Raw genomic sequence first — 23,512 nt, 5'->3', positions numbered from 1 at the left:
TGTCTCCAATCCATAGTGTGGTTTAGTGCCACTTGCAATGATAGGGAATCGTTTTTTCAACACACCAAAAGTTCTTTCAATAACATTTCTCAACAATGAATTTCTATGATTAAAAAACTCCCGTGGATTTTATGGTCCTCTACGTGTATATTCTTTAAGGTGATATCTTACGCCTCTATATGGAGTCAAAACTGTGCTTTTCAACATAAATTCAGCATCACCGAGGTAGTATTTCCCTACAATTTTGCACATATACAGGTAATTAGTGACTACTAAATAAAATCTTCAACATCGCAATGTAGACACTGACCTTGGGGGATAACCAACGGATCATCTCGATCAAGAGCATTTTTTTTAAATTCTTGAATCAGATGCAGTGCCTTCCCACCCAGCAAGAATGTATGTGAATTTCATGTCAAAATCACATGCCGCAAACACATTTTGAGTTGGCCAATCTTTTCTTCCTCGAAATCTCTGAGCATCACATCTTGTCACCTTTAAACGAACATGAGTATCGTCTATGGCCCCTAAACAATCCTAAACATTACAAATAACAAGTTATCATAAAAGTAAAAATTTGTTAGCATCCTTTCATCATAGAACAACTACAAATATGATGAAATGAGTACCTTAAAGTACGGGTAAAATCGATTGTTGTTCAAGACATATGGATGAACCTCATTTCCTAAGGGTTGAATTAGAAATTCAGATTCCAAAGTTAAGATAGCATCCAAGACATTGTGAAAGTGTCTACTAACCGTCGAACCGGATCGATGAAAGAAAAATGCAACACTTTGATTCTTAAGATTATGGCCAATTATATGAAGAAATTGAGCAACTTGTTGCTCCACTATCGACTGAATGGCGTCCTTAACTAACCCAGTTGATCTTAGTCTCTCACAAAGATTAATAAATGCCTCTAGACCCATCCTAATAAATGCCTCTGGACCCATCATAAAGCTACATATAAGCACCACTCATTCCAGATTCATATATTTATTGTACCCAACTTATGATTAACACTTACCTCTTCAAGACGTTCAAGACCTATAAAGAGTTTAAGCTGGATTGATCAATGATGATTTCAGAAATGCCAAGCAGTAGGATTTGTTCTCCAATCAGATTACCTATTTAAGCGTTTGTAGATGGTAAGTTCAAATCTCAACTTACAAAGGTTTCACTCTAAAACAAACAAAACCTACAAACATAAATATATGAGTTTAGTATATAACAAAATGGTTGTTCAATGCACAAAAAGCTTGAAAACAAGTTTGAATGTTACATAAGAAGGAACCACTTCACTGCCCTCATGCACCTCAATCCCCTACTTTCACCTCTTTCCTACCAATGCAACACACAACCACCTCTTTCGTACTAATGCAACACACAACCACCTCTTTAGTACCAATGGAAGTGAATAGAAACTACTTAACATACGAAATAGTGGAACTCATAATAATTTTCTTTCATTATGAACAAACAAAACAAAAGACCAATTTACATATATACAACACAACAATCACCTACTCGAATCTCAATAAACAAGGATAACTTTGCAAAGAGTCCACGATATTCACGAATGCATCAAACTCCTCTCAATCTCCAACTCCACTGCATGTCATAACCTGGAACATTATAATCACTTGTTAGACCATTTTTCAGAAACAACAATTACGTTCATGGTAACCTCATCAATGTCCACCACCTTAACACCGTCGTCTTCTCTGAGAACAGCTCCACCAGCGACCACCGTCGTCTTCAACAACTTCACCAGCTATCCAAGCCTCTAGTTTTGCTTCGTACAACCTGCAACACAATGAAAACATTAGGGGTGATGACATACACCGAACTCCTTCCACTGCCATGGCCGAATCAGTTCTCCGCCTCCTTCATTAACTGCTTCATGGACCTGTAGATGTCCATCAAGGTTCTGACCAGAGGACTCAACACCAACCATGTTATATATCAGATCACCCAATGGACGAAGCATGGAAGAACGATCAAGCTTGGTGGAGCACAATAACGCAGCTCGTAACCGAATTCACCTCTGGACCACGCTCACCCAAAAACCTGTAACCGAATACAACCTTCAAGAACCAAATACACCACCCACCATTCGTATAACTTTGCAGCGTAACCGAATACGCAGTCCCCGTAACCGAATACACTCATTCCAATTTTTTTTTCTGCTAAATGGAACCGGATATAACATCTACAAACGGATCTTCAATCTTCGTCTTCAACCTTTGCTTCTCCATCTTCATCTGCTCTTCGTGCTTCAACCTTTCGTTGCCCATCTTCAATGCATCTTCATCTTCTTCTAATGGCAGCAACCAAGGTCCACGATCACCACACACCACTCTTCATTCGTGGTCTATATCAAAACGCTACATTCGTGCCTCCAACCTGCAAAAATTGAACAAACCTTACAACTACATTTACTAACCTGTTCTATACAATGCACCTCCGCTCGTCAATGCACTAAGCACACAAGAACTGACACTTCTAAACCAAAATAAACAACTCAAGAACAATGAAGGACAAGTAGGGATGAGATATATTGAGCTCAACTAATACACGAACCAACTTGCACTTAAGACACAAACCAAACATACACCAACCAAGCCTCATTTTAATAAATGGTCTACGGTCTTCAAAGTTGTTTGAATTTCAAACCCTACACTGTATTGTTAGGAATCTTTCCTGTGTTGGCTGTGAAGGCTATGAAGGCTTGTGTAGTTGTGTCAAACCACAGAACCAGAGAATCGAATCTCTGCATTCGTATCCTGCCAAAGCATTATGTATTTGGCCTGTGAAAGTGAACAAAATGCACTACTGAGCAGATAAGAAAAAGCCACCCAGCCACAGTAACATACTCGTGATGTACGAAGCAATGTCTCAGATTAACGTGCATTATTATATATTTTCTCTGGAATCGATTATTCAAAGTAAGAATCCAATATGTTATTTTTCTCTTGCCTCTGCTGGTATTATGATATTTTATTCACAATCAGCGCAAATCTTCGCATATATGCGAGTGACCATATATTCAGGTATCCCGCAAATTCACTCATATCCATCCTCGCAAATCGACGGAAGCGAACACGGCTTCATCTACAATTTCGTCTTCGCTAATCACTGGCTACAGTGAAATCCATACAAACAAACACACGCTTTGAGCCAAGATACTTGAAAAGGCTCCAAGTGCCTACTTAATACCGCCTTAGAGGAAGAAGGTCACTCCTTGAGGCATCGACACCAACAAACATTGCATGTAACACAAAAATATAGGGCATACCACAAAGGATTAGACCACCCTTCATGATAAAATTGAAAAGTTGATCTGAGTATGTTACCTCAAGGGGTATGTTATAGTCGAGTAGGAGGAAAGAAGCCCATCGCGCAAGCATAGCCTTGAGAGAAGTTCTCATCATACTTCAAGAATAGAGTACCATAGAGAACACTTCAAGCATCGAGGCAAAAGCAGAAGCAGAAGTAGAGACCACTCACTTAGAACATATCAAATAAAATCTTATGAGGGTTCATGGGAGGCAAATTGTCAACATCTACGAGGAAAAGACATATTTGAGCCCTAAACATCGTCCACCTCATTGATAAAAAGTCAAGGATTATGCCACATATCACATTCACGTATATCCTAACTAGGATTACCCGATGGTGATCATTACTAGATAGCCCACTATGGGTGAGCAAAGTCTTTATCGACCGAGGGAGTTCAGTCAACATCTTATACTGGAAGACATTCTTTAAAATGGACCATTTCGAGGACTTTATTGTCCCATACAATGAGCAAATCCTTAGGTTCTTTAGAGAACAAGTGGACACCCTGGGTTATCTAGATCTCTGGCGTCATAGTCTTCACACCTCATTTGGTGATGAAGTTCTCTTCTGATAAGGAACGATATGCACGATGCATGTAGATCAAAAATTTATATGAGAGTGTTATGCAACAAGACTCAAGGTGATGTCATACATTCTATTGCACAAGGCCCAACAATATGAAGTGGTCATGGCTGACCTGGACCCTCGTTCCAACACGAAGGAAAAAATAGAGTCACAAGGAGAAGTTAAGAAGTTGAATATAGGGAAACAAGATGATCTAACAAGCAATATGGGTAGCAACCTAAGTTATGAGCAAGAGTAAGTCGTGGCAAGAGTGCTAAAGTCCAACAATGACCTATTTGCATGGACAAGTGTTGATATGTCAGACATTCACCTTAGCGTGATGTCCAATAAGTTGACTCTTTCCAGAAAATGTTTGATTAGTTGCACATAAGAAGCACCGCAAGGGTGAGGAGAGGAGAATGGTCGTTGAAGCTAAGGTCAAGTAGTTGGAAGAGGTTGACTTCACTCGAAAAGTTAGATACACAACATGGCTTGCATATGTGGTGATGGTAAAAAAAACCAAGTGGTTAGTGGATGATGTGCACTAGCTTCATTAACCTAAACAAAGTGTGCCTAAAGGATGTTTATCCTTTCTCAAGCATTGATGGATTGATTGATGGCACGTCGAGCTATGAAATCCTTAATTTTCTATATGCTTACTTCGAATATAATCAAATACCCATGTATCATCTAAACAAGGATTAAACAATTTTCATCACCGAGCGGGCAAACTATTGTTCGATGTTATGTTGTTCGGTCTAAAGAATGTCAATGCCACATACCAACGCCTCATGGACAAGATCTTCTATTGTCAAATAAGTTGTTATATGGAGGTCTATGTTGATGGTGAGATCTCAATCCATTGAGGAGCATGTCAAAGACTTGAAATAGGTATTTAACCAAGTTAGGCGCTACAACATGTGGTGGAACCCCTTCAAATGTACTTTTCGTGTTAGAGTGAGCAAGTTTAGGTTTCATGCTAATTGCACGAGGTATTAAGGAGAATTTGGACAAGTGCACCGTCATCATGGAGATGAGGAGTCTGCAAAATTTGAAAGAGGTGTAGAGGCTAGTGGGATACATGACTTCTCTCTTGAGGTTTATCCCCAAGTTGGAAGAGAAAATAAATCTCATCTCGAAGGTGATGAAGAAAACCATAGTAGTCAGCTTGCCCCTCATGGCCCAACCAATCGCGGGAGACTAATTGTAGTTATACAAGGTCATCATTGTTGAAGCCATAAGTGTTGCTTTGGTACAAGAGGCCCTTGAGTAGAAACTGGCCTATTGTATCGATAGGGTATTGTAGGATGCTGAAATGGACTATTGGTAGATTGAAAAGGTAATGTTAGCTCTATGCACGATAACTTAGTGGTTGAGATCGTACTTCTAGACATTGTCGGACCTTTCTCGATTGGTCGAACTCAAAATAAATTCACGTTAGTCGCCATTGACTACTTCACCAAATGGGTGGAGGAAGAGCTTTGGTCTATCTTGCATAGTCATAAATGATAATGACGGGAAGTTCATTTGTAACACCCCGACAACTTACAGGGAATATTGACTGCCCCCACGCATCATCACGAGGCTTTCCAATGTGCTTTGTCCTTACTCGCACACTTTCTGGGAAAACTTACCAGAAGGTCACCCATCCCTAAATTACTCCAGGCTAAGCACGCTTAACCATGGAGTTCTTATGGGTTAGGCTACCGAAAACAAATGCATTTTGGTGATATGAGTAGCCTTATCAATCTCTTTAAGCTATCCTTCAACTGTATACTCCCATACCTATATAGTCTCTAGATCCCTCTTATTCCGGTGTATGTTCGATTCATCCATGTGTCCCTTCAACTAGAAGCCTACCAGGAGCCGCTCTTTGTTTGTTTGTGCCTCTTGCACCGGCGATCACTCCCCGCCCTCGTTAGTGCCCGAGTGTCACATACCCAACAGCTTTCGCATGGTTCGTCCTCGAACCACACCGTACTAGGAGAGGCTAGGCTCTGATACCACTTGTAACGCCCCAACAACTTACAGGGAATATTGACTGCCCTCACACATCAACACGAGGCTTTCCAATGTGTTTTGTCCTCACTCGCACACTTTCTGGGAAAACTTCCCAGAAGGTCACCCATCCCTAAATTACTCCATGGTTAAGCGTGCTTAGCCTGGAGTAATTTAGGGATGGGTGACCTTCTGGGAAGTTTTCCCGAAAAGTGTGCGAGTGAGGACAAAGCACATTGGAAAGCCTCGTGTTGATGTGTGGGGGCAATCAATATTCCCTGTAAGTTGTCGGGGCGTTACATCATTGACAAGATATTGATTGAGTTTTGTAAGAACTTAGGCATCAATCATGTTACCAACGTAGTCGAGCATCCTCAAATGAAGGGCCAAGTAGAAGAGGTCGGCAAAACAATAGTGGCCGAGTTAAACGATGTTTAGGATAAGCAAAAGGAGCTTAGGTGAACGAGTTTCCCGAAGTCTTGTAGGTGTGTCGTTGCTCACCGCACGACACCACTAGGGAGGCACCCTTCAATCTAACATAAGGTATTGATGCCTTGTTGCTTGTAGAGGTCGGTGAACCTTCACTTGCTAAATTTGGTAAAGTAGGTAGGATCGAAATCTTATCTATGAAAGAAATACGTTTGAATTCCTCTAAGGATGTTAATGTTGAGACAAAACTAGAATGTCCAACAACCGGAGTTTTGAAGTTTATCAAATAACAATCAATGACATATTACCCATAAAGAAAATCGTCTAAGGAAAGAAAATATTTTTCGAACTTATGTAATAGAACGTCTAAGAAGAATGTCTAAAATATTACTCATGATAGTGTCAAATGTTAGGAAACGTCGTTCAAGAGTATCCTAACATCTATGAATGGTTAAAAGTGAAAAGTTGTTTAAAGTAGTAGAGTTTAATGAAGAAATATTTTATAACGTCTGAAGTCAAGATTATAAATAGCATTTTTTAGACAAAACTGTTTAAATGAAACAAAAAATCATAGACAACGTATGAATGAAAGTATCTCATTGAATTTATCTAACATATTATATGAGCAGAACAAACTAACGTCTTATAAAAATAAAAGTTTATCTCTTGTATAACACTAAGGTTAAACAAAGTCTTTATTCAATATAATGTTATATCAAGTAAAACTTTCTAAAAGAAAACATCGTTTGGTAAGTGACGGTAAACGCTATAGCCTTAGAAAAACCATCTTATGCTTATACTGTCTGATGATTATACATGTTGCATGTCTAACAAAATGATGCATTTATTAATAAAATGACAAATGATAAAATGTCTTGAACTGTCTAATGTTTATTAACGTTCAAAAGATTTAATGAGAACTCGGACTAGTCGTGTTGACTAAGGGAACTAGGAATGATTTATAGTACTCGAACTAGTCAGGATTAACTAGGGGATCAATAGTGGTAATAATACTTCTAAACCAAGAGTGGTGAGAATACTCACTTAAATCCTAAAGAGGCAAAACTCGTGTAATTTGGAAAAGATTAGTGAAATCCCTTAAGAGTTATTAAGAGAGAAGATGTACCTTAAGTTTGAGTGAACCAGTATAAAAATTATGTTTTATTGTTTTCCTTTCTTAAAAACTTTTATTAACATTTTTATAACATTGTTTGAAAAATAACTTTATTCAACAATCCTTTGAAATCTCTTCATATAATTTTTGTGAAAAGTTGTAGAAAATAGAATTCACTTCTTTTCAGTGTTTTTTTATGTATTTCAATTAAAAATTTTGTTGGTGTATACCAATTGATAATGACATTACGAGTGGAAATTAAGGGATTCAAGGGTTTTGAGAATTTAGAAAAGAAAAGAAAAAAAATCAGAAAAAATTAAAAAAATATATAAAAAACTAATATATTAACATGTCTTCGTTACAAATAACCAACTCGAGATTCTCTTTAACATCTTTGAAACAAAATAACTGATGAAATTAAATCCATTTTTTTACATCCAAAAATATAGCTGTAAATTATATTTAAGAGTTCTTACATTTACAATAAAATAGAATAGTTGTAGGAAATAAAATTAACTTATAGTTATCCTAAAATAACCATAAATTTAAAAACTTTTAATAAATAGTTCCGATAGAAAACATATGAACAAATCGAACGGTTATACAACACCCTATATAAACCGAAAGGTTTACAAAAGATATACTAAGTCTGATGATCGAATGGTCCTAACTAGACTGTAGGGTTATCGCCTTTCCAAGCCTGCTCCAACAACCAAGCATCACCTTCTGTTCACATCCACAGGATGATCATTGCAAAAGAAAAGATGACTGAACGGAAAACATAAGACAAGACAGTAAAAGTAGGGTAAGCTAGTGTAATTTAATGAATCATAATAACATAAACAAATACACAATCATATATTCAATCGAGCATTTATAAAATCATCAACATACATTTCAGACAAAGACCGAACATAATATACATGCAATGACCGACCACTTTACTTGACCATCCAGATTGTATGAATATGTAGCTTGGGGTCGTCCTTGCACCCAGGTGGTGTAGTAACTGGAAACCCCTCAACTCCCACCCGAGGTTAGTTTGTCATACCTCGCCCAGATCCCCTCTAGATTAGGACCTCCTGCCATTCTCACATTATGACTTACCCATCTCTACTTGAGAATTGGTAATCATTAGAATTTCAGGATGAACGCTGTGAATTTCATTCTCCATATTCATACTTTACCAATTCAATAACCATACACCGAGACATTCCTCCTTGGAATTCTCTCTCATACCATCTTGAAATATAATACCAACATACTTTTTCATCCATAATATATTGAAGTAAAATTACGCCGAACAGTAAAACAATCACCACCATTAAGTACAATCGAACAGAAAAGCGTAGCATAACCTCTGAACAAGACCAAAAGGAAGACTACTCCCTATATGTGAACATGACCGAATGGTCATGTAAAGAGTAAAACTCAAGCATGAGAATAACGTCTTTGAAACTAAACGCCAGAACAATTTCTTTATTTGATACATCTATCCTCCCTTTCACATGTCATTTTCAGCAGCTGACACATTTAACATAATGAGAATTGAAAAAAAAATATTAAAATCAAAATGAATCAAATCCAAAATAAAGGATCAAAATAGTAATTAAACTATATTATACAATATTAAGGACTATACATTAATTAATAAGATCTCTTATTCTATGTATAACACACCTTTTTTTTCTTTCTTTTCTTTTTAGTGGAGAGAATAATTTTTGCAAAATTCTTTACCAAGAAATTTTTTAGAGTAAAAACTTTTGATTTTGTTTTCTTAAAATTTCTTTTATATGGAGTGCTTTCCATAAATACACCTGTTATCAAATTTATCTAAATTGTAGTGGACAAACATGTTTGACCACAAGTATGATATGGTTTTAGTATAATATGGAAACCAAAATTACATAACAAAAATTGAATTAACTTATAGACTTCGAAAAAAAATATAAAGATCAAAATTACTTAAAAAATTAAAAGAAAAAATTACATATTGAAAAAAGAATTGAATAAAAAATATAATCAAGCCTAATAATATATTCTAACTTCAAATAATTACACTTTCATAAATGCTTATATATTTTTTAATTTATTGCATTTAAAACTGATCTGAAAACATCTCAGTTTGTAATAACTAAATATGGATTTTCACAGCACAATAACATTTCTTAAAATGAGCCTAGATTAATAATGCGACACGTTTTTAGCAAGAATCTGTGAGAGGGTTTCGGACATGATTAGTGCAAAGCCACAAAGCACCTCCCCCTTCTCGTCGAGCTTCCTTTTCTGGTTTCTACATGGGAACGAATCGAGGGCAAAAAGAAACGAAGATTTACGACGATGACGACGATTCAGGTTCGGCTGGCGCCTTTCGATGCACGCGCTCCCAAGCGGCTCCGGATTGGAGCGTCATCGAGTCTCTCATTCTGGTGAACGAAGTCGCTGCGGTGGAAGCCGACTGTTCCGTCGCGCTCTCCTCCTATCAGCAGTGGAACATCATCGCCCAGAACTGCATGGCCTTGGACGTGCAGCGCAACCTCGCGCAGTGCCGCCGCAAGTGGCATGCGTTGCTCTCTGACTACGACCGCTTCAAGGGAACCGCCACCGCTGGAGGCAAGTTACCGACGAATTTCGATTACGAATTGTTTGAGGCCGTCGAACGCGTTGTTAGGGCGCGTGAGGAGCGGGGCATGGCTGATCCCGAGAGCGATACCGAAGCAGGGAACGAGGCGCGTGACGAGACCGTGGAAATTGGTACGTTCTAATTTTTCTGTGAACTTTGTCGTTGTGTTATTAGAAGAATGACTCGCCTACTATTGTTAACCGGTTATTTTCTTTTCTGAAACTGTATATAATTTAAGAATTGTTAGAAGAGTGTTATGATTTTTCAGATGCTCATCCAATCACTAATTGATATGTATGAAAGGATCATTAATTTTTTAATAATTAGTTTAAAGAAGTCGTATGTACTGTGTGGGGGTGATGTTTAATTGGTTGACCAATAAAAATAGTTATACTTACATATTGTACTCAAGTTTTAGTGAAGTGTATGCACTACCATTAAAAGTTTTTACATGGCCATATAAAAATTATCCTTAAACTAAATTATAAAATTCAACTCATTTTTATATTTCATATACTTTATTATACACAATAATTTGTGATTGGATAACAGTGTAAAAGATCTTTATGTATTGATTATTCATGTTCTTTGAACTTACCATATATGACAGTTTAAGTTTGGTGTGAATATGATTGCTACAAATAATTTGTGATTGGATAACAGTGTAAAAGATCTTTTATGTATTGATTTATTCATGTTCTTTGAACTTACCATATATGACAGTTTAAGTTTGGTGTGAATATGATTGCTACAATCTTTGTTATGGTGATTGGTTGACTAAGTAGTTTGATTCAATGCATTTAAACATGGAGTGTTGAAATACGAAATTTATGCTTTGTATCATGGCTAATAGCAATTGACTGATGGTTCTCGTAGATATGCCTAATTGAGCATGTTCATGTATTTGTGGCCATATGGGTAAGTTCTTTGTGCTGGCATGGAAGGGGGATGTTAGAGGAGGCTTTCGACTAACCAGTCTTACAACTTAATTTGTCTTTATTAATGCATATTTGGTTGGTGGGCTATTTTAAATGCACTCCCGTGCTCTTAAGAAACCTATAATTTCCAGATGGTAGTGTTGTTGACTGGTAATTGTATAAAACTTAATGGAAGCCTATTGTCAATGTTAAATGTTTAGTTTGGTGAAAGTAGGCTTAGGGGCCTTGGTTGATTTAGAGAGCTCATTAATGACTGAAAACTCATTAAGAGATATTGAGGGGATATTTAAGGATAAACTTGTTTTGATCCTAATTTATTTTTTTTCCTTAGTAAAAGATAATGAACAAACCATGGAATTTAATTAGTCAGTTAATACTTAGTGGTAGAACTGTAAGCTGGATGTTTTTTATAGGAACTAGGGGTGGCTAAGTATCCACTCCCCACCTATTGATGAATGTGCACTTCAGATCTAGGGTTGGCCAAGCACCCATCCTCGCCTTTTGAAAAAGAACATGATTGGGTGGATTGGCACTATTCTGAAAATGGATTGAGAAGGCCGATTTTCACTCTGTCCCATCATGACAATAATAAGATGGGGGAAAAAGAATGATTGATGCAGGGTTCGCTGACAGGTTGCACCAACACCTTTAATGGGTCACTGGGTCTCTCAGCAGGAATATTATGATGGAAGATCTTTGCCCTTTCATGGAAGATGCCAGATTGGCCTCAACGGCATGGAGCTTGTTGCATTATTGAACACATTTACATGAAATACTATATCTAGGCTTGGATTGATAGTGGTGACTCAAATTGGGCCATCAATGGAGCTTGTGCATAGTGGTTGTTGAATTAGGCGTTCATCTTAATGAGAAGCTTGGATTTAGAGTTTTAATCCATCATTGGGTAGAGGTTGTCATGCAACCAAAAATTTGGGCCTGGGATGGAATTTGGAATCAACAGAAGGAAATCTGAAAGCATTATGGTCTTTTAGTGTATTGAGCTATCTCTAGGGTGCTGTGTTTGATAGTTGTAATATCGTCTCTTAGTAGGTGGTCAGTCTAATGACTCAATGTTACGTCATTTGGTAAACCATTGGTCTGTTGTATATGTTCAATTATGTCAGGCAGTTGTCTCTGTGTATCACCTTTTTGTTGTTCTATATAAGGGTAACTTGTACTTGTTGCGGTTATACAACAAAGTAACCATTTGTAAAGCTTATTTGGTTGCTAAACGAGATAATTCTTCATCTTTATGTTGTTATGCATGCTCTTTGTTCTGTGTCTCTAGTTGGTTAACCAGTATTGTTTCTTTCATTGTATTCTGGGCTCATTTTGGCACTTGATTCACAAGAGACTGGTATTAGAGCCAACTTTGATCTTGTTTAGTGTTTTTGATAAGTTTTTGTAAGAAGATAAGTATCACATCCAAGAACGAGATGATCAATGGGAAGAACAATTTCTACTGGCGTAGAATTAAGATGTGAATCTTGCTCAAGGAACAAGGGGTGTCTGTGCCACATTTTAAAGCATCTAGCAAAGAGAGGCAAGTTCTGGAGTAGATGGAGAAAATTCTTATTCGATGACACTTTTGTCATTTTGAGATAGGTTCTTTGTGTTGTTGCAAAAGAGAAGATCTTAACAATGTTGTGGCTAAAGTTGAAGAAGCTCTTTATGACATAGTCCATTTGTGACGAACTTTTGTTGAACAAGAAGTTGTTTGGGATCTGTATGACAGAGCATATGCCATTCAACGTCCATCTTGATGATCTCAATTCAATTTTGATGGAGCTCCAAGCCATTAACGTGAAAGTCGAAGACGAGGATGTAACAATGATTCTATTTACCTTTCTCACACTGTTGTACAAGAACTGGGTGGGTTCTGAGTGTAAGGAAGGACTGCATCACGCTTGTAGAGGTTAAGTTTACCCTCTCTTCTAGTGAGCTTCACCTCAAAGCATCTAAGAGTGTAAAAGATGATCATCCTCTACATTAGTGGTCTTCAAGATTGACAAGATGGTTAAAGGGTCGAAGAAGACAAACGTTGATCCTAAAGATGTTTGCAGATGTTGAAAGCAATCGAGACATTGGAGGAGAGATTATATAAGGTTGGGGAAACAAGATTGTGGTTGTATATTTTAGAAGGTGGAGTTGTATGATGATATCAAGTGTTGACTACTATCTCTAAACAAAAGTCTTCTAAGAGGGTGCTGAATTCTTGGTGCTCCTTTCACATGAGACCTCTAGGAGACTTGTTATCCACCTTTGATGTCCTTGAAGTTGCTTCTTTAGAGCACACAGCTCAGCCACCAAATCCTATTTCTCTTACTTGTATGATGTGCCCAATACCTTGGTGAGGTCTCTTGCAAACAACCTTCTTCCAATGATGAACGGTATCATGCTCCTCCTTGCCATCATTATCTCAGCTAAATCAAAACTTTCATTGGGCTCCATAATAGACACCAGATAGTCTTACTAAATGTGGAGAGTTGTAAGAGATGTTGTGGAACAAATCTCTTTCCCGAGTTGTGGCTACTAAGAAATGAGCTTTGGTGGTAAAATTTGAGCACCAAATGGAGGTTCACTTGTAGAAGACTCTCCGATGCTCAAATAAGGAGAAACACAAAATATTTATGAGTGAAGAGAACTAAATGATACTTCCTTTAGCATATGTTTATATTTATAGTCCTTTGGGCCTCCATATATGGGGCTAAGTAAACAGTAAACCTTTCAGTTTCTTAGTTGCTTTCCTTGCTTTACTCAATTGATCAAGTGGTTGATCTATTTTCATTTTGGTTTTGATTCCAACATCTGTGGTAATCAGAGTGTACTTCTGTTTGGGAGTAGGTTGGTACACATTTTATTGGTACAAAATATAGATATTACTTCGTGGATGGCTAATCTCCTTAGAAGTACTTGGTTGCTCCTCTTTAGTAGAGTCTTTCCTTTCAATCACATTTTTTACAACTCAGAAGGTTTATGATATATCCGGTTTAAGAAAATTGAGTTTAGTTTCACTTGGACCAAGTACTTGTTCAATAAGTTTGGAGACATAACATTGAATTTTTCGTTGAATGAAAATACAATAAAAGGAAGAATGGCACACATCTCATACGACACAAGAGTCTTTATATGATATTTGATTTGGTTTTTTTCCATTTTTAACACAAAGGCAGAGCAAGTTGAGAGAAGAAAATTCTGATTCCTACAAGTTGTAATTGAGCATAAATATTTTTATTAATTACGATTGATACATATGGAGAGTTGAGAATATTTTAGCCTTTCATTGGTTGTCTTATGCAGTTTAAATATAAAATGATCATTCTTACTCTTATAGTTAAGTGGTAGTAATTGTCAATATTGGCACCAATTTTTCTTAATTTGTTCTTTTTTTGTGAAAATTAATGTATAGCACGAGGAACTGTTTTGATCAACACCGTAAAATTTCACATGTTTCTTCTTCCTTTTTCCCCACTTTTCTATTTATCCCTTTTGGAGCATTACCTTGTGAGTTTCCAAACTGATGAATTTTTGTGAATTCATTGAATAGGGTCCAAAAGAAAAGGGCAACGAAGTAAGTTCAGACACCGTATTCAAAAGCCCAAACTGGAACAAAGGCACGAGGACAGCCATGAAGAAGAGCATGAGGATGATCATTCAGAAGACGAATATTTGAAAGACTACCTAGAATCAAGACCTAAGTTGAAATGTACTACAGAAAGGCCTCCAAAGCATTCGGGAATATCACCAAAGAGTCTCAAAGTAGAGCTTCATGAAAACCATACTGAAAGGCCAAAGCCAATCACTGTAGAAAAGATAGCAATTAGCAGAGAAGAAAATCAGGAAACATTGACTCTGAAATTGCAAGACTTGGCAGTGGAGATTGAAGCAATTGCTACTAAATCAGCAACAGACTATAAGGGAGGTGACTCTAAGAATGTAGAGGATTCCTGTACTGACTTTACAAGACGCCAAGGGGACAAACTCATAACAAGCCTTGGAGATTTCTCCAACACCCTCAAGCAACTATGTGATATTCTCCAAGAGTGTAAATGAGCATTACAATGTTCTCTACAACACTATTTTCTGCCCTTGTTAGCAAAAAATATTACTTAGGCATAGGAAAGAATGCTGCTGCCTTATGCTAATGTAGTTGTCTTAACTCATTGCTGTTGCGAAAGTAAAATACAGCTTAACAAGACATTTGTGTACTGTTTTAACCTATATGTAGCATGGATACTAATCCTGACTCCGATACAACATTGACACGGATAGTTTGATACATGGAATCTGTAAAATGTAAGACATGGAGACATGTTATTATGAATTATTTAAATTGACAATCAAGATTTATATATTTAAAATTATTTGTAAATATGGTTAGTTAAATATAATAATTTAAACATTTTGTCATATAATACAAAAGTAAATTTAATTTATCTATAAAGAGAATATAATTTATTTAAGCTCTCAAATTTCCTTTTTTATTATTATTATCATTGGAAAAAACATTTTAGTTATTATATAAAGATACCGTAGAAAGATGAAATAAAAATGTTGTCAATAATATATATATATATATATATATATATATATATATATATATATATATATATATATATATATATATATAGGTTGAACAACATGTAGAAATTGTGGTATTGATGGATTCATTCTTATCTACTTAGGTATGTCTAACATATATAATAACAAACTACTATTGATTTTATCCTAATACTTCCTGGAATGATGAGCACATGTTACTTTGTTAGGATTTTTTTAACTTTATATTCTTTTGAGCTAATTCCATCTACGTTCAAGTGTGTTTTTTTATACTTTTGCCATTATTTTTTCTATTAAATGCTTTGTTATTGGTTGGGTTAAAGATAATTTTGCATTTCCCACTTCTGAGATGAAGAGGGTATTAAGTTTTTGCGATTTGAATTGTAAGGTGAGGTTATGCATTTTCAATCCTAAAGGTATTTGTATTTTATAACTATTCAAAACTTTATGCACTTATGTTTTCCTACTTAAGTTAAGGTGTTTGTTAAGTTTTACAAAGCTATTTTGTTAAGTTTTAAACTCTAATAAATATTAAATTTTTATTTGTGTTGTACTAGTTGTCCAGAAATTACCAATAAATTTGACATGATCAAGGATATCGATAGGAAGATAGTTGAAACTAGTTGTTAGAATAAGAGATTTGTGGTTTGTTCAAAACTAAGATGTGAATTGTCATATGGAATTGACTCTTTTGGATCATAAGGTAAATGAATTGTATTATTGTTTTGTTTGATGAAATGTGAAAATTTTATATATTTTAATTATTTTGGTTACTATTATTGTGTTAAGGTAATATGATACCAATAATTGTGAAGAAGGAAGATTTGAGTATTTTGGAGGACAAGTTGGTTGAGGGTGATACCTATATAATGCACACTTTCAAAATCTTAAAGATTAGGTTTTACAAAGTTATTTAAAAATGATTTAGATAACATAGATTAATCATCAATAAGCTTATAAACTAATGATTTACTTCCAACCATACCAAACACACTAGACCTTTTCACGTTGCAACTAACCCTAAATGAACCAAATCACTTATAACACCCAACTCGGACCACTCAACGTGATGTATATGCAGCTAAGCGCCATATTGCTTAACTGAACTCTTTGGCGGCTCAACGCCATCATCTAGAGACCTCTGCTTCCTTTTCAGAAGACAGTTGCTCAGCAAAAATTACCCAACGCACGCGTCATGCGTCTAACAACTTCTGGTGTAGCTTTTCCACATGTTTAAAGGGTGATAAACATGAATTGCCACATGTCAAAAGATCTGTGAATCATGGCTGGTGATCAGGATACTAGTTGCATGTAGATTTGAGGTTGAATCTCCTACAATGTTCCTCCCTTTGTACAAACACTTTTGAGATTATTAATGAAATGTTATTGAGATTACTACAACCCTTTCTCTGCTTAAAAGTTACTGGCCAGAAACTTGCTTGTCTCATCTGGCCTTCTTTCCTAGTTAGGTTATCCTATATAGTTCAATCCTATCCTAGCTAGGTTGGCCTTGCTCAACCTCTTATGGAAAATTATATAAAGGGAGCAAGGGACCATCGTTCAAGGAAAGTCCTTTAGTGTCAATAACATCAGCTCCAGATGGTACCATTCTTGTTCTGTGATAGAGGTGGGACAACCAAAGAGCCTTGAATATGGTTAGAATTTGTCTTTACTCAGAAGCATCAAGAAGTTCTTACAAGCTTCTAATTTGAAGAACCCGATGAAGGAAACCCAACCCAACCCCCACCCCACCCCAACTACACCAAACTCTTTCAACCACCTTTCTTTCTAAGCCTTCTCTTTCCCCTATCGATCACTCTTCGCCACCTATCTTTCTTCATTCGTGTCATAATGCCTTTTCTCCATACCATTTTCAATGTTTATCAAATAGGGAGAGAATAATGCTAAACATAGATATGATATTACATTCATGAGGAGAAATGTAATGATAGGTTATTGCATTTAGGTCTCATTTGTTGAAATATAAAAATATCCATGTTTAGTGTATGCTCTAATACATGTATGAATATTTTTTACTCTAATATATGTATGAACATTTATACTTATTTATGCTCTGATACACACAAGTTTTGTTCATGATCTGATACACATGTTTGCATAACAGGTTCATGTTTTGCTTTGATAAACATGTTGTGCACAAATGATTTATGACTTATGGAAGTCATATATTATTGATCTTGAATAGTATGATAATCGTCTGATGCTTTGACACTACAAATAACATATGCTTTGATAATGTTAAACGTTATACTTAAAAAAGAAAAACTGATGTTATATTTGAAGACAAATCCTTCTTAATAAGGATGGAATTATGACTTAGGTCCAACCAAACCAAACAAACCAAACCTCTTTATGTTGCAACTGACCTTAAATGAACCAAATCACTTATAGCACCCAACTCGGACTGCTCAGCGTGATGTATATGCAGCTCAATGCCACATCGCTCAATTGAACTCTTAGGCCGCTCAGAGCCATCATCCCGAAAACTTCTGTTGCCTTTTCAGAAGACAATTGCTCAGCGAAAATTACCCAACACCCAGCACACACGTCACGTGTCTAACAACTTCTGGTACAACTTTTCCACATGTTTAAAGGGTGATAAACGTGAGTTGCCACTTGTCAAAAGATTTATGCATTAGGGCTGACGATCAGGATACTAGTTATACGTAGATTTGAGGTTGGATCTCCTATAAATTCAATGCTCTTCCTATTGTACAAGCACTTTTGAGATTATTAGTGAAATGTTGTTGAGACTACTCCAATCCTTTCTCTTTTTAAAAGTCACTAGTTAGAGATTTATTTTGACTCCTCTAGCTTTCTTCCCTAGCTATGTTATTTTATCTAGTTCAATCCATATCATACACACCATAAACAATCTAACCACCCTTCACTGTTATGTTTTTAGTCCCTCTTTGTCTCCATTGTCTAACTCGTGTAGATGTATAACTTTGAATTTTTCTCTTATAAAATGGACTTATAAAAGCTTAATTTTTGTAACAATTATGAAGTAATAACGTAAAAATATAGGTTTATATCATATCCTTTTAAAACCACAATTTCAAACAATAACTATAAATTCTTTCTAATAACTTCAAATTTTAAAAATAAACTTAATATCATAAACATACCTATATTACTATAATTGTAACACTACATTAGTTATAAATAATTTAAAGATATTATACTAAATATGTATTAAACATTAAATTTTAATACTATAAAGTGTCAATTCCAACAACTATAATATTTTTCTTCGCAATATATATCAATATAATGAAAAACAATTACACATATGAATAACTCTAAGCCAATTTCACTATTATACCAAATTTTAATTTACCTACACTTCCAATAAATATAAATCTTAATGTAATTTACATTAAAATTGATTCCCTTTATTAAATTACTATATTAACATTATTAACTATATTCAAATATTATATACAAAATTAATAAAAAGCCTACATAAGATTGTATTGAAAAAATTCTGGCTCATGCTATACATGGTGGTCATTATTATTAATTGCGGTCATTTTTATTATTATTATTATTATTATTATTATTATTATTATTATTATTATTATTATTATTATTATTATTATTCAAAATGTACATAAATATTATTTTACGTTAATATACCAAATCTTCCCGTAAACAGTCAAAATTTAACTCTACATGATCATAACTTCGTTTTTGTCTATTATTACACCAATAATAATTATTTACACCGATAACAATATATTAATTTTCTAATTCAAATTAAAAATAAAATAAAATAAAATAAAATCAACCACCCCGTCAAACTTGTTTCCCCAACTTTAACCACAAGGGAATAACTTGAATTAAGCATTAACCAATAAAAAAACAGTTGATAACGGAAAAAGCAAATTACATAAGAACACGACTTCACTGGGGATCGAACCCAGAATCTCTGGTTCCGTAGACCAGCGCCTTATCCATTGGGCCATGAAGTCATCTTGTTGACAGTAAATTATTTAAAATATATATTAACCGCTGACACTTTACCTAACATTAATAAAATTTATTCTACGATAATTATGATATGTAGTTAAAAAACTATTGAAGTGATTAATCCCCATTTTTAAAACTAATATTAAATACAATTTTAATCTTTTCATTTATTCCTTCAAATCTCACTTGATTATTTATGTTAGACTAAAAGGATTATTATTATTTTTCATTTTTTTTATTGAAGTTTATATGTTAAAGTTAAGAAACATATTATTTATAGGTTTAATGTTTTAATAGGTTTCTATTTTCGTCCAGAATCTCAAATAGGTCCTTTGTTTTTTTGACGTCTCAATTGAATCCTTATTTTTGTAAAATTGAATCAAATAGGTGCTTTCCGTCAAATTGTGATGACGCTGTTAAGAAGGGTATGCTAATGGTGTAGTTTTTTATTACGTGGCATTAAAAACATGACTGAATTGTATTTTTTTAATTTTTAAATTAAAAAATGAAATATACAGAGTTGAAAGACCTTTTTAAGTAAGGGCAAAGTTGGAAAATCAAATCAAATCAAATGTTGATCTTCTCTGCAACTACGAAATCCAAATCTAAATGAAACTAGGGGAAGTTGATGTTTAGGGTTCGTGGGAGAAAACAAATTTCATCTGGTGGTTGGTCGATGAAACATGATTTTAACTCTCTCCAGTGGTGGTTGGTCGATGAAACATGATTGAGTAGAGGATTTTAAATACATTTGCCGGAAGATTTCTCTGATATCGATACAAATGAAGTTAAGCTTACAATTATTGTTCGTGGTATGGGTTGCAGGGATGAAAAAGATTTTTTTGTCGTAGCCCGATTTTGGGGTTTTTCTAGGTGGTGCGATTCTGGGTTTTTTGTTTGCAGGTTGTGCGAAGGAGCAAGCTTCCATGGTTGTGCGAGATTGATGATGGAGGTGCGGCGTCCATGGAGTTTGGATGAGAACGAAGGCAGCGACGCTTTGGTGAAGAGGCTTAAGGTGGAGGTTCAGCGGCGATTTGGGATTGTTCTGTGGAAGAAACGCGATTTGCGATGACGACATTAATCGCAGTGTGAGGCTTCGTGATGGTGCGAACTGCAGCTACGTGAGGAAGATGGTGAGGACGAAGGAGAAGGTGGTGGTGCGATGGTGGTCTTTCGCGGTGGCACATGGGATTGATGGTTGTGGCGCGGCATAGCTGATGCTTGAGGGAGAAGATGCTTTGATAGTTGGTGGCCTTGCGGCGGCGTGTGCGTGGTGGCTTCGAATGGAAACACCGTTGTTGATGGCGTGATGAAGACGATCAAGATGCTTGCGCGTGGAAGATGGGTGTTGGCCTGATGCGATGGTGCGGCGACAATGTGATTGCTGGTGGTGCGGGCGATGGCTGACGGCGCCCTAGGGTTTGGTTTGGGAATTAGGGTTTCAGATTGTTGGAGAAGATGATGATGATGACGTGTCAAGGTGGTGATGTGGCAGCATGTCATTGGCTGAAATGTTTTTTCTCCCTAACATTTTTTTTCTTTTTTAATTTTATGTTCACGGATGTGTTGCTGTAGCACCTGACTGTTGAATTTCGCAATGTAAATGAGAATCAGGCTTTCAACACTTAATTTTAGGTTTAATTTCCAACTTTGCCCTTAGTTAAACATCAATTTTCACTCTGTATGCTTCATTTTTTAATTCAAAAATTAAAAAAATATAATTCAGTCACGTTTTCAATGTCACGTAATAAAAAAATTACACTGTCAACATACCCTTCTTAACGGTATCATCTCAATTTGACGAAAAGGCCCTATTTGATTCAATTTTACAAAAATAAGAACTCAATCGAGACGTCGAAAAAAAATGGGACCTATTTGAGATTCTGAACGAAAATAGGAACTTATTGAAACATTAAACCTTATTTATACTATTAGTTCTGTGAAGCCATTAAAGTGTTGACTTGAACTTTCCTATTAAGACTTTCACATATTAAACCAACCTTTTTTTTATATTATATGCTCAAAATGATGATGTTAGTACCAGGAAAAATATGTTTAGAACAAAAAGTACTATAAAGCATGACAACTTAAGCGTAACGGAGATTGTGTCTGTTAAATGCTATTAACTATTGTTAAATTTTGACATATAGTAAATGTGAAAACAAACCCAAATATATAAGAAAGAGAAGTTGAATTATTTCTTCTTTCCAGTGGTATAAACTTTACTATATTTTACTTAACAAGTAACAAGAACTTTCACAACATGAAACTGGACACACAAGAGCAAGAAAAAGACTAATGAAGCAGAATGCTATAATCAGACCAAGACAATACTCGTTTTGACTAAGAAACAACATCTCTTAACTCATTACAAGAAACACAAAGCAAGAGTAGCATGAGGAAATGGAAACGAGATAGCTTCTTGAGAATTATTACATGCAATTTTTAAATGAAGTTGTGTTGATATTACGGAAGGGAAAAAGTGCTAAGGTCAGTATTGAAGTTTCCTTTAGATACCTAGAATTGTTTCATGTTCTCTTAAGTAATACCTAAAACTAATAGCGAAGGGAAGTAGACAAATAGAAAAACAAGGAACCTTAGATATGCTCTTGTTAAGAGTATTGAAGTCTTCTTCTTGGTAGCTTCCAATTCCAATCAAATAAGATCTCAAGGAATTGTCTGAAATTTCTGATGTATAGGATGTTATTCCTAACTCAGTGAAATGTACCCATCGTACGTCATTCAAAATTTTTCTCACTTGTTTAATTATTTGAAACTTCGTGTCACATTGCACCTAAACACTTCGAAGATTTAACAGGTTGGTAAGAATCGGTGCTAGGTCACCCAAATCAATTGTTTTGCATATTCATGGAAACTAGAGATGCTGATATGCCACATAACGGAAGAGTACTAGATAGGGGATTCATTGTCGGTGACAACCAGCACCAAATAATAGATGGTAAAACATCATGGGATAATCCTTCAAACCCACATGGAAAAAGATATCTAATGCTTTTGGAGCTTACTATTGAAAAGGGAACTTTCATAACAACATTTTCAGCAATTAGAGTTGTTAAGGATTTCATCTCCGCTATATCTTCTTCCAATTTGTCAATCTTCTTACAACCGGATAGGATGAGAGTTTTCAAAGATTTAAACTTATATATCTCTCTTGGAAGACTGCTAAGGCTTGTACAATAATTCAAATTTATCAACACAATATTACAGAGAACATGTCCTGCCTAACCCTTCCCAACAATAAGTAGAAGGGTAGTTTCCCGGATCCCATATGATGATGTGGGCGGCCGATCCGTCTGGTGGTCCGATGACGTGAATGTCCTTCCGTACGGCGTCCGGTCCTTGCTTATATATATATACACACACTATTGACCCCTTTGCACCCATCATCTCCTCAAGTTCTTGAGGATTTCCTTATGATTTCAGTTCTTCATTACTTACAAACAAACACACAACATAGGTGAAAAATTTTCAAGTCTAATTAATTTAAGAAAATCAATTTATATTGAGATTTGAATTCATAAAAGGAAAATCTCTTATTATCAATATGCTTATACATCTGTCTTTAGTATCAAATATCAATGTAAAACAATATCAACATTAAAGGACTAATCATAATTTGGAAGAGTATTTTAGTTTAGTTTATAATAATTTGAATTCATTGCTATAATAATTTATAATTTCTTACTATTAAAATTTTACTTCAGTTTGATCATTATTACACAATTAGATTACCCTGCTATTCTTTCTTCTATCCGAACAATTTCATTTATAAATTGTTTTTAGATATTAATTATAAAATATGCTATACTGTTTAAGATCTTACATTTTTAATTATACACTTTATTATTTTAAGTTATTATACTAAATTATGTATAACAAAAATCTAATTATTCCATTAAACTAAAATTCGCGTACAGCAAATTTCACTCA

General features: G+C 35.3%; 2 protein-coding genes, 1 non-coding gene and 1 pseudogene across 3 annotated transcripts; 1 reads left to right on the top strand and 3 right to left on the bottom strand.

Moving 5' to 3' along the window:
• Nucleotides 1–354: 354 nt before the first annotated feature.
• On the bottom strand, nucleotides 355–2,297 carry LOC148205072 (uncharacterized). Its single transcript, XM_088101376.1, has 4 exons — nucleotides 2,221–2,297; nucleotides 1,714–1,806; nucleotides 630–960; nucleotides 355–537 (listed from the first exon to the last, which is right to left on the bottom strand). The coding sequence occupies exons 1-4, from the start codon at nucleotides 2,295–2,297 to the stop codon at nucleotides 355–357; spliced, it is 684 nt and encodes a 227-aa protein (XP_087957502.1).
• Nucleotides 2,298–9,617: 7,320 nt separating this feature from the next.
• Nucleotides 9,618–15,352, top strand: LOC148205071 (uncharacterized). The gene is made up of 2 exons (XM_088102596.1): nucleotides 9,618–10,201; nucleotides 14,556–15,352. The coding sequence occupies exons 1-2, from the start codon at nucleotides 9,745–9,747 to the stop codon at nucleotides 15,059–15,061; spliced, it is 963 nt and encodes a 320-aa protein (XP_087958722.1). The 5' UTR covers nucleotides 9,618–9,744; the 3' UTR covers nucleotides 15,062–15,352.
• Nucleotides 15,353–19,490: 4,138 nt separating this feature from the next.
• On the bottom strand, nucleotides 19,491–19,563 carry TRNAR-ACG (transfer RNA arginine (anticodon ACG)). The gene has a single exon. It is a non-coding gene; the product is annotated as a tRNA-Arg (tRNA).
• Nucleotides 19,564–20,571: 1,008 nt separating this feature from the next.
• On the bottom strand, nucleotides 20,572–22,966 carry LOC148205069 (uncharacterized; annotated as a pseudogene).
• Between the last annotated feature and the right edge of the window lie 546 nt (nucleotides 22,967–23,512).

The sequence above is a fragment of the Vigna umbellata genome, chromosome 1 (assembly GCF_029865625.1).
Source record: "Vigna umbellata cultivar VRB3 chromosome 1, Vumbellata_1.0, whole genome shotgun sequence".
NCBI lineage: Eukaryota > Viridiplantae > Streptophyta > Magnoliopsida > Fabales > Fabaceae > Vigna > Vigna umbellata.
The sequence above is the reverse complement of the archived record's forward strand: the minus strand, read 5'-3'. Positions and strand labels throughout refer to the sequence as shown.

What these genes read in the sequence shown, in the direction of transcription:
- LOC148205072 (XM_088101376.1), bottom strand. Translation starts at nt 2,297, where the DNA reads ATGGGCAACGAAAGGTTGAAGCACGAAGAGCAGATGAAGATGGAGAAG. An exon ending in AAGACGAAGATTGAAGATCC is followed by an intron (nt 1,807 to 2,220) that starts GTTTGTAGATGT and finishes ATTGTGTTGCAG; the next exon opens with GTTGTACGAAGCAAAACTAG. An exon ending in TGTTCTCAGAGAAGACGACG is followed by an intron (nt 961 to 1,713) that starts GTGTTAAGGTGG and finishes GCTTATATGTAG; the next exon opens with CTTTATGATGGGTCCAGAGG.
- LOC148205071 (XM_088102596.1), top strand. Translation starts at nt 9,745, where the DNA reads ATGGGAACGAATCGAGGGCAAAAAGAAACGAAGATTTACGACGATGAC. An exon ending in TGACGAGACCGTGGAAATTG is followed by an intron (nt 10,202 to 14,555) that starts GTACGTTCTAAT and finishes TTCATTGAATAG; the next exon opens with GGTCCAAAAGAAAAGGGCAA.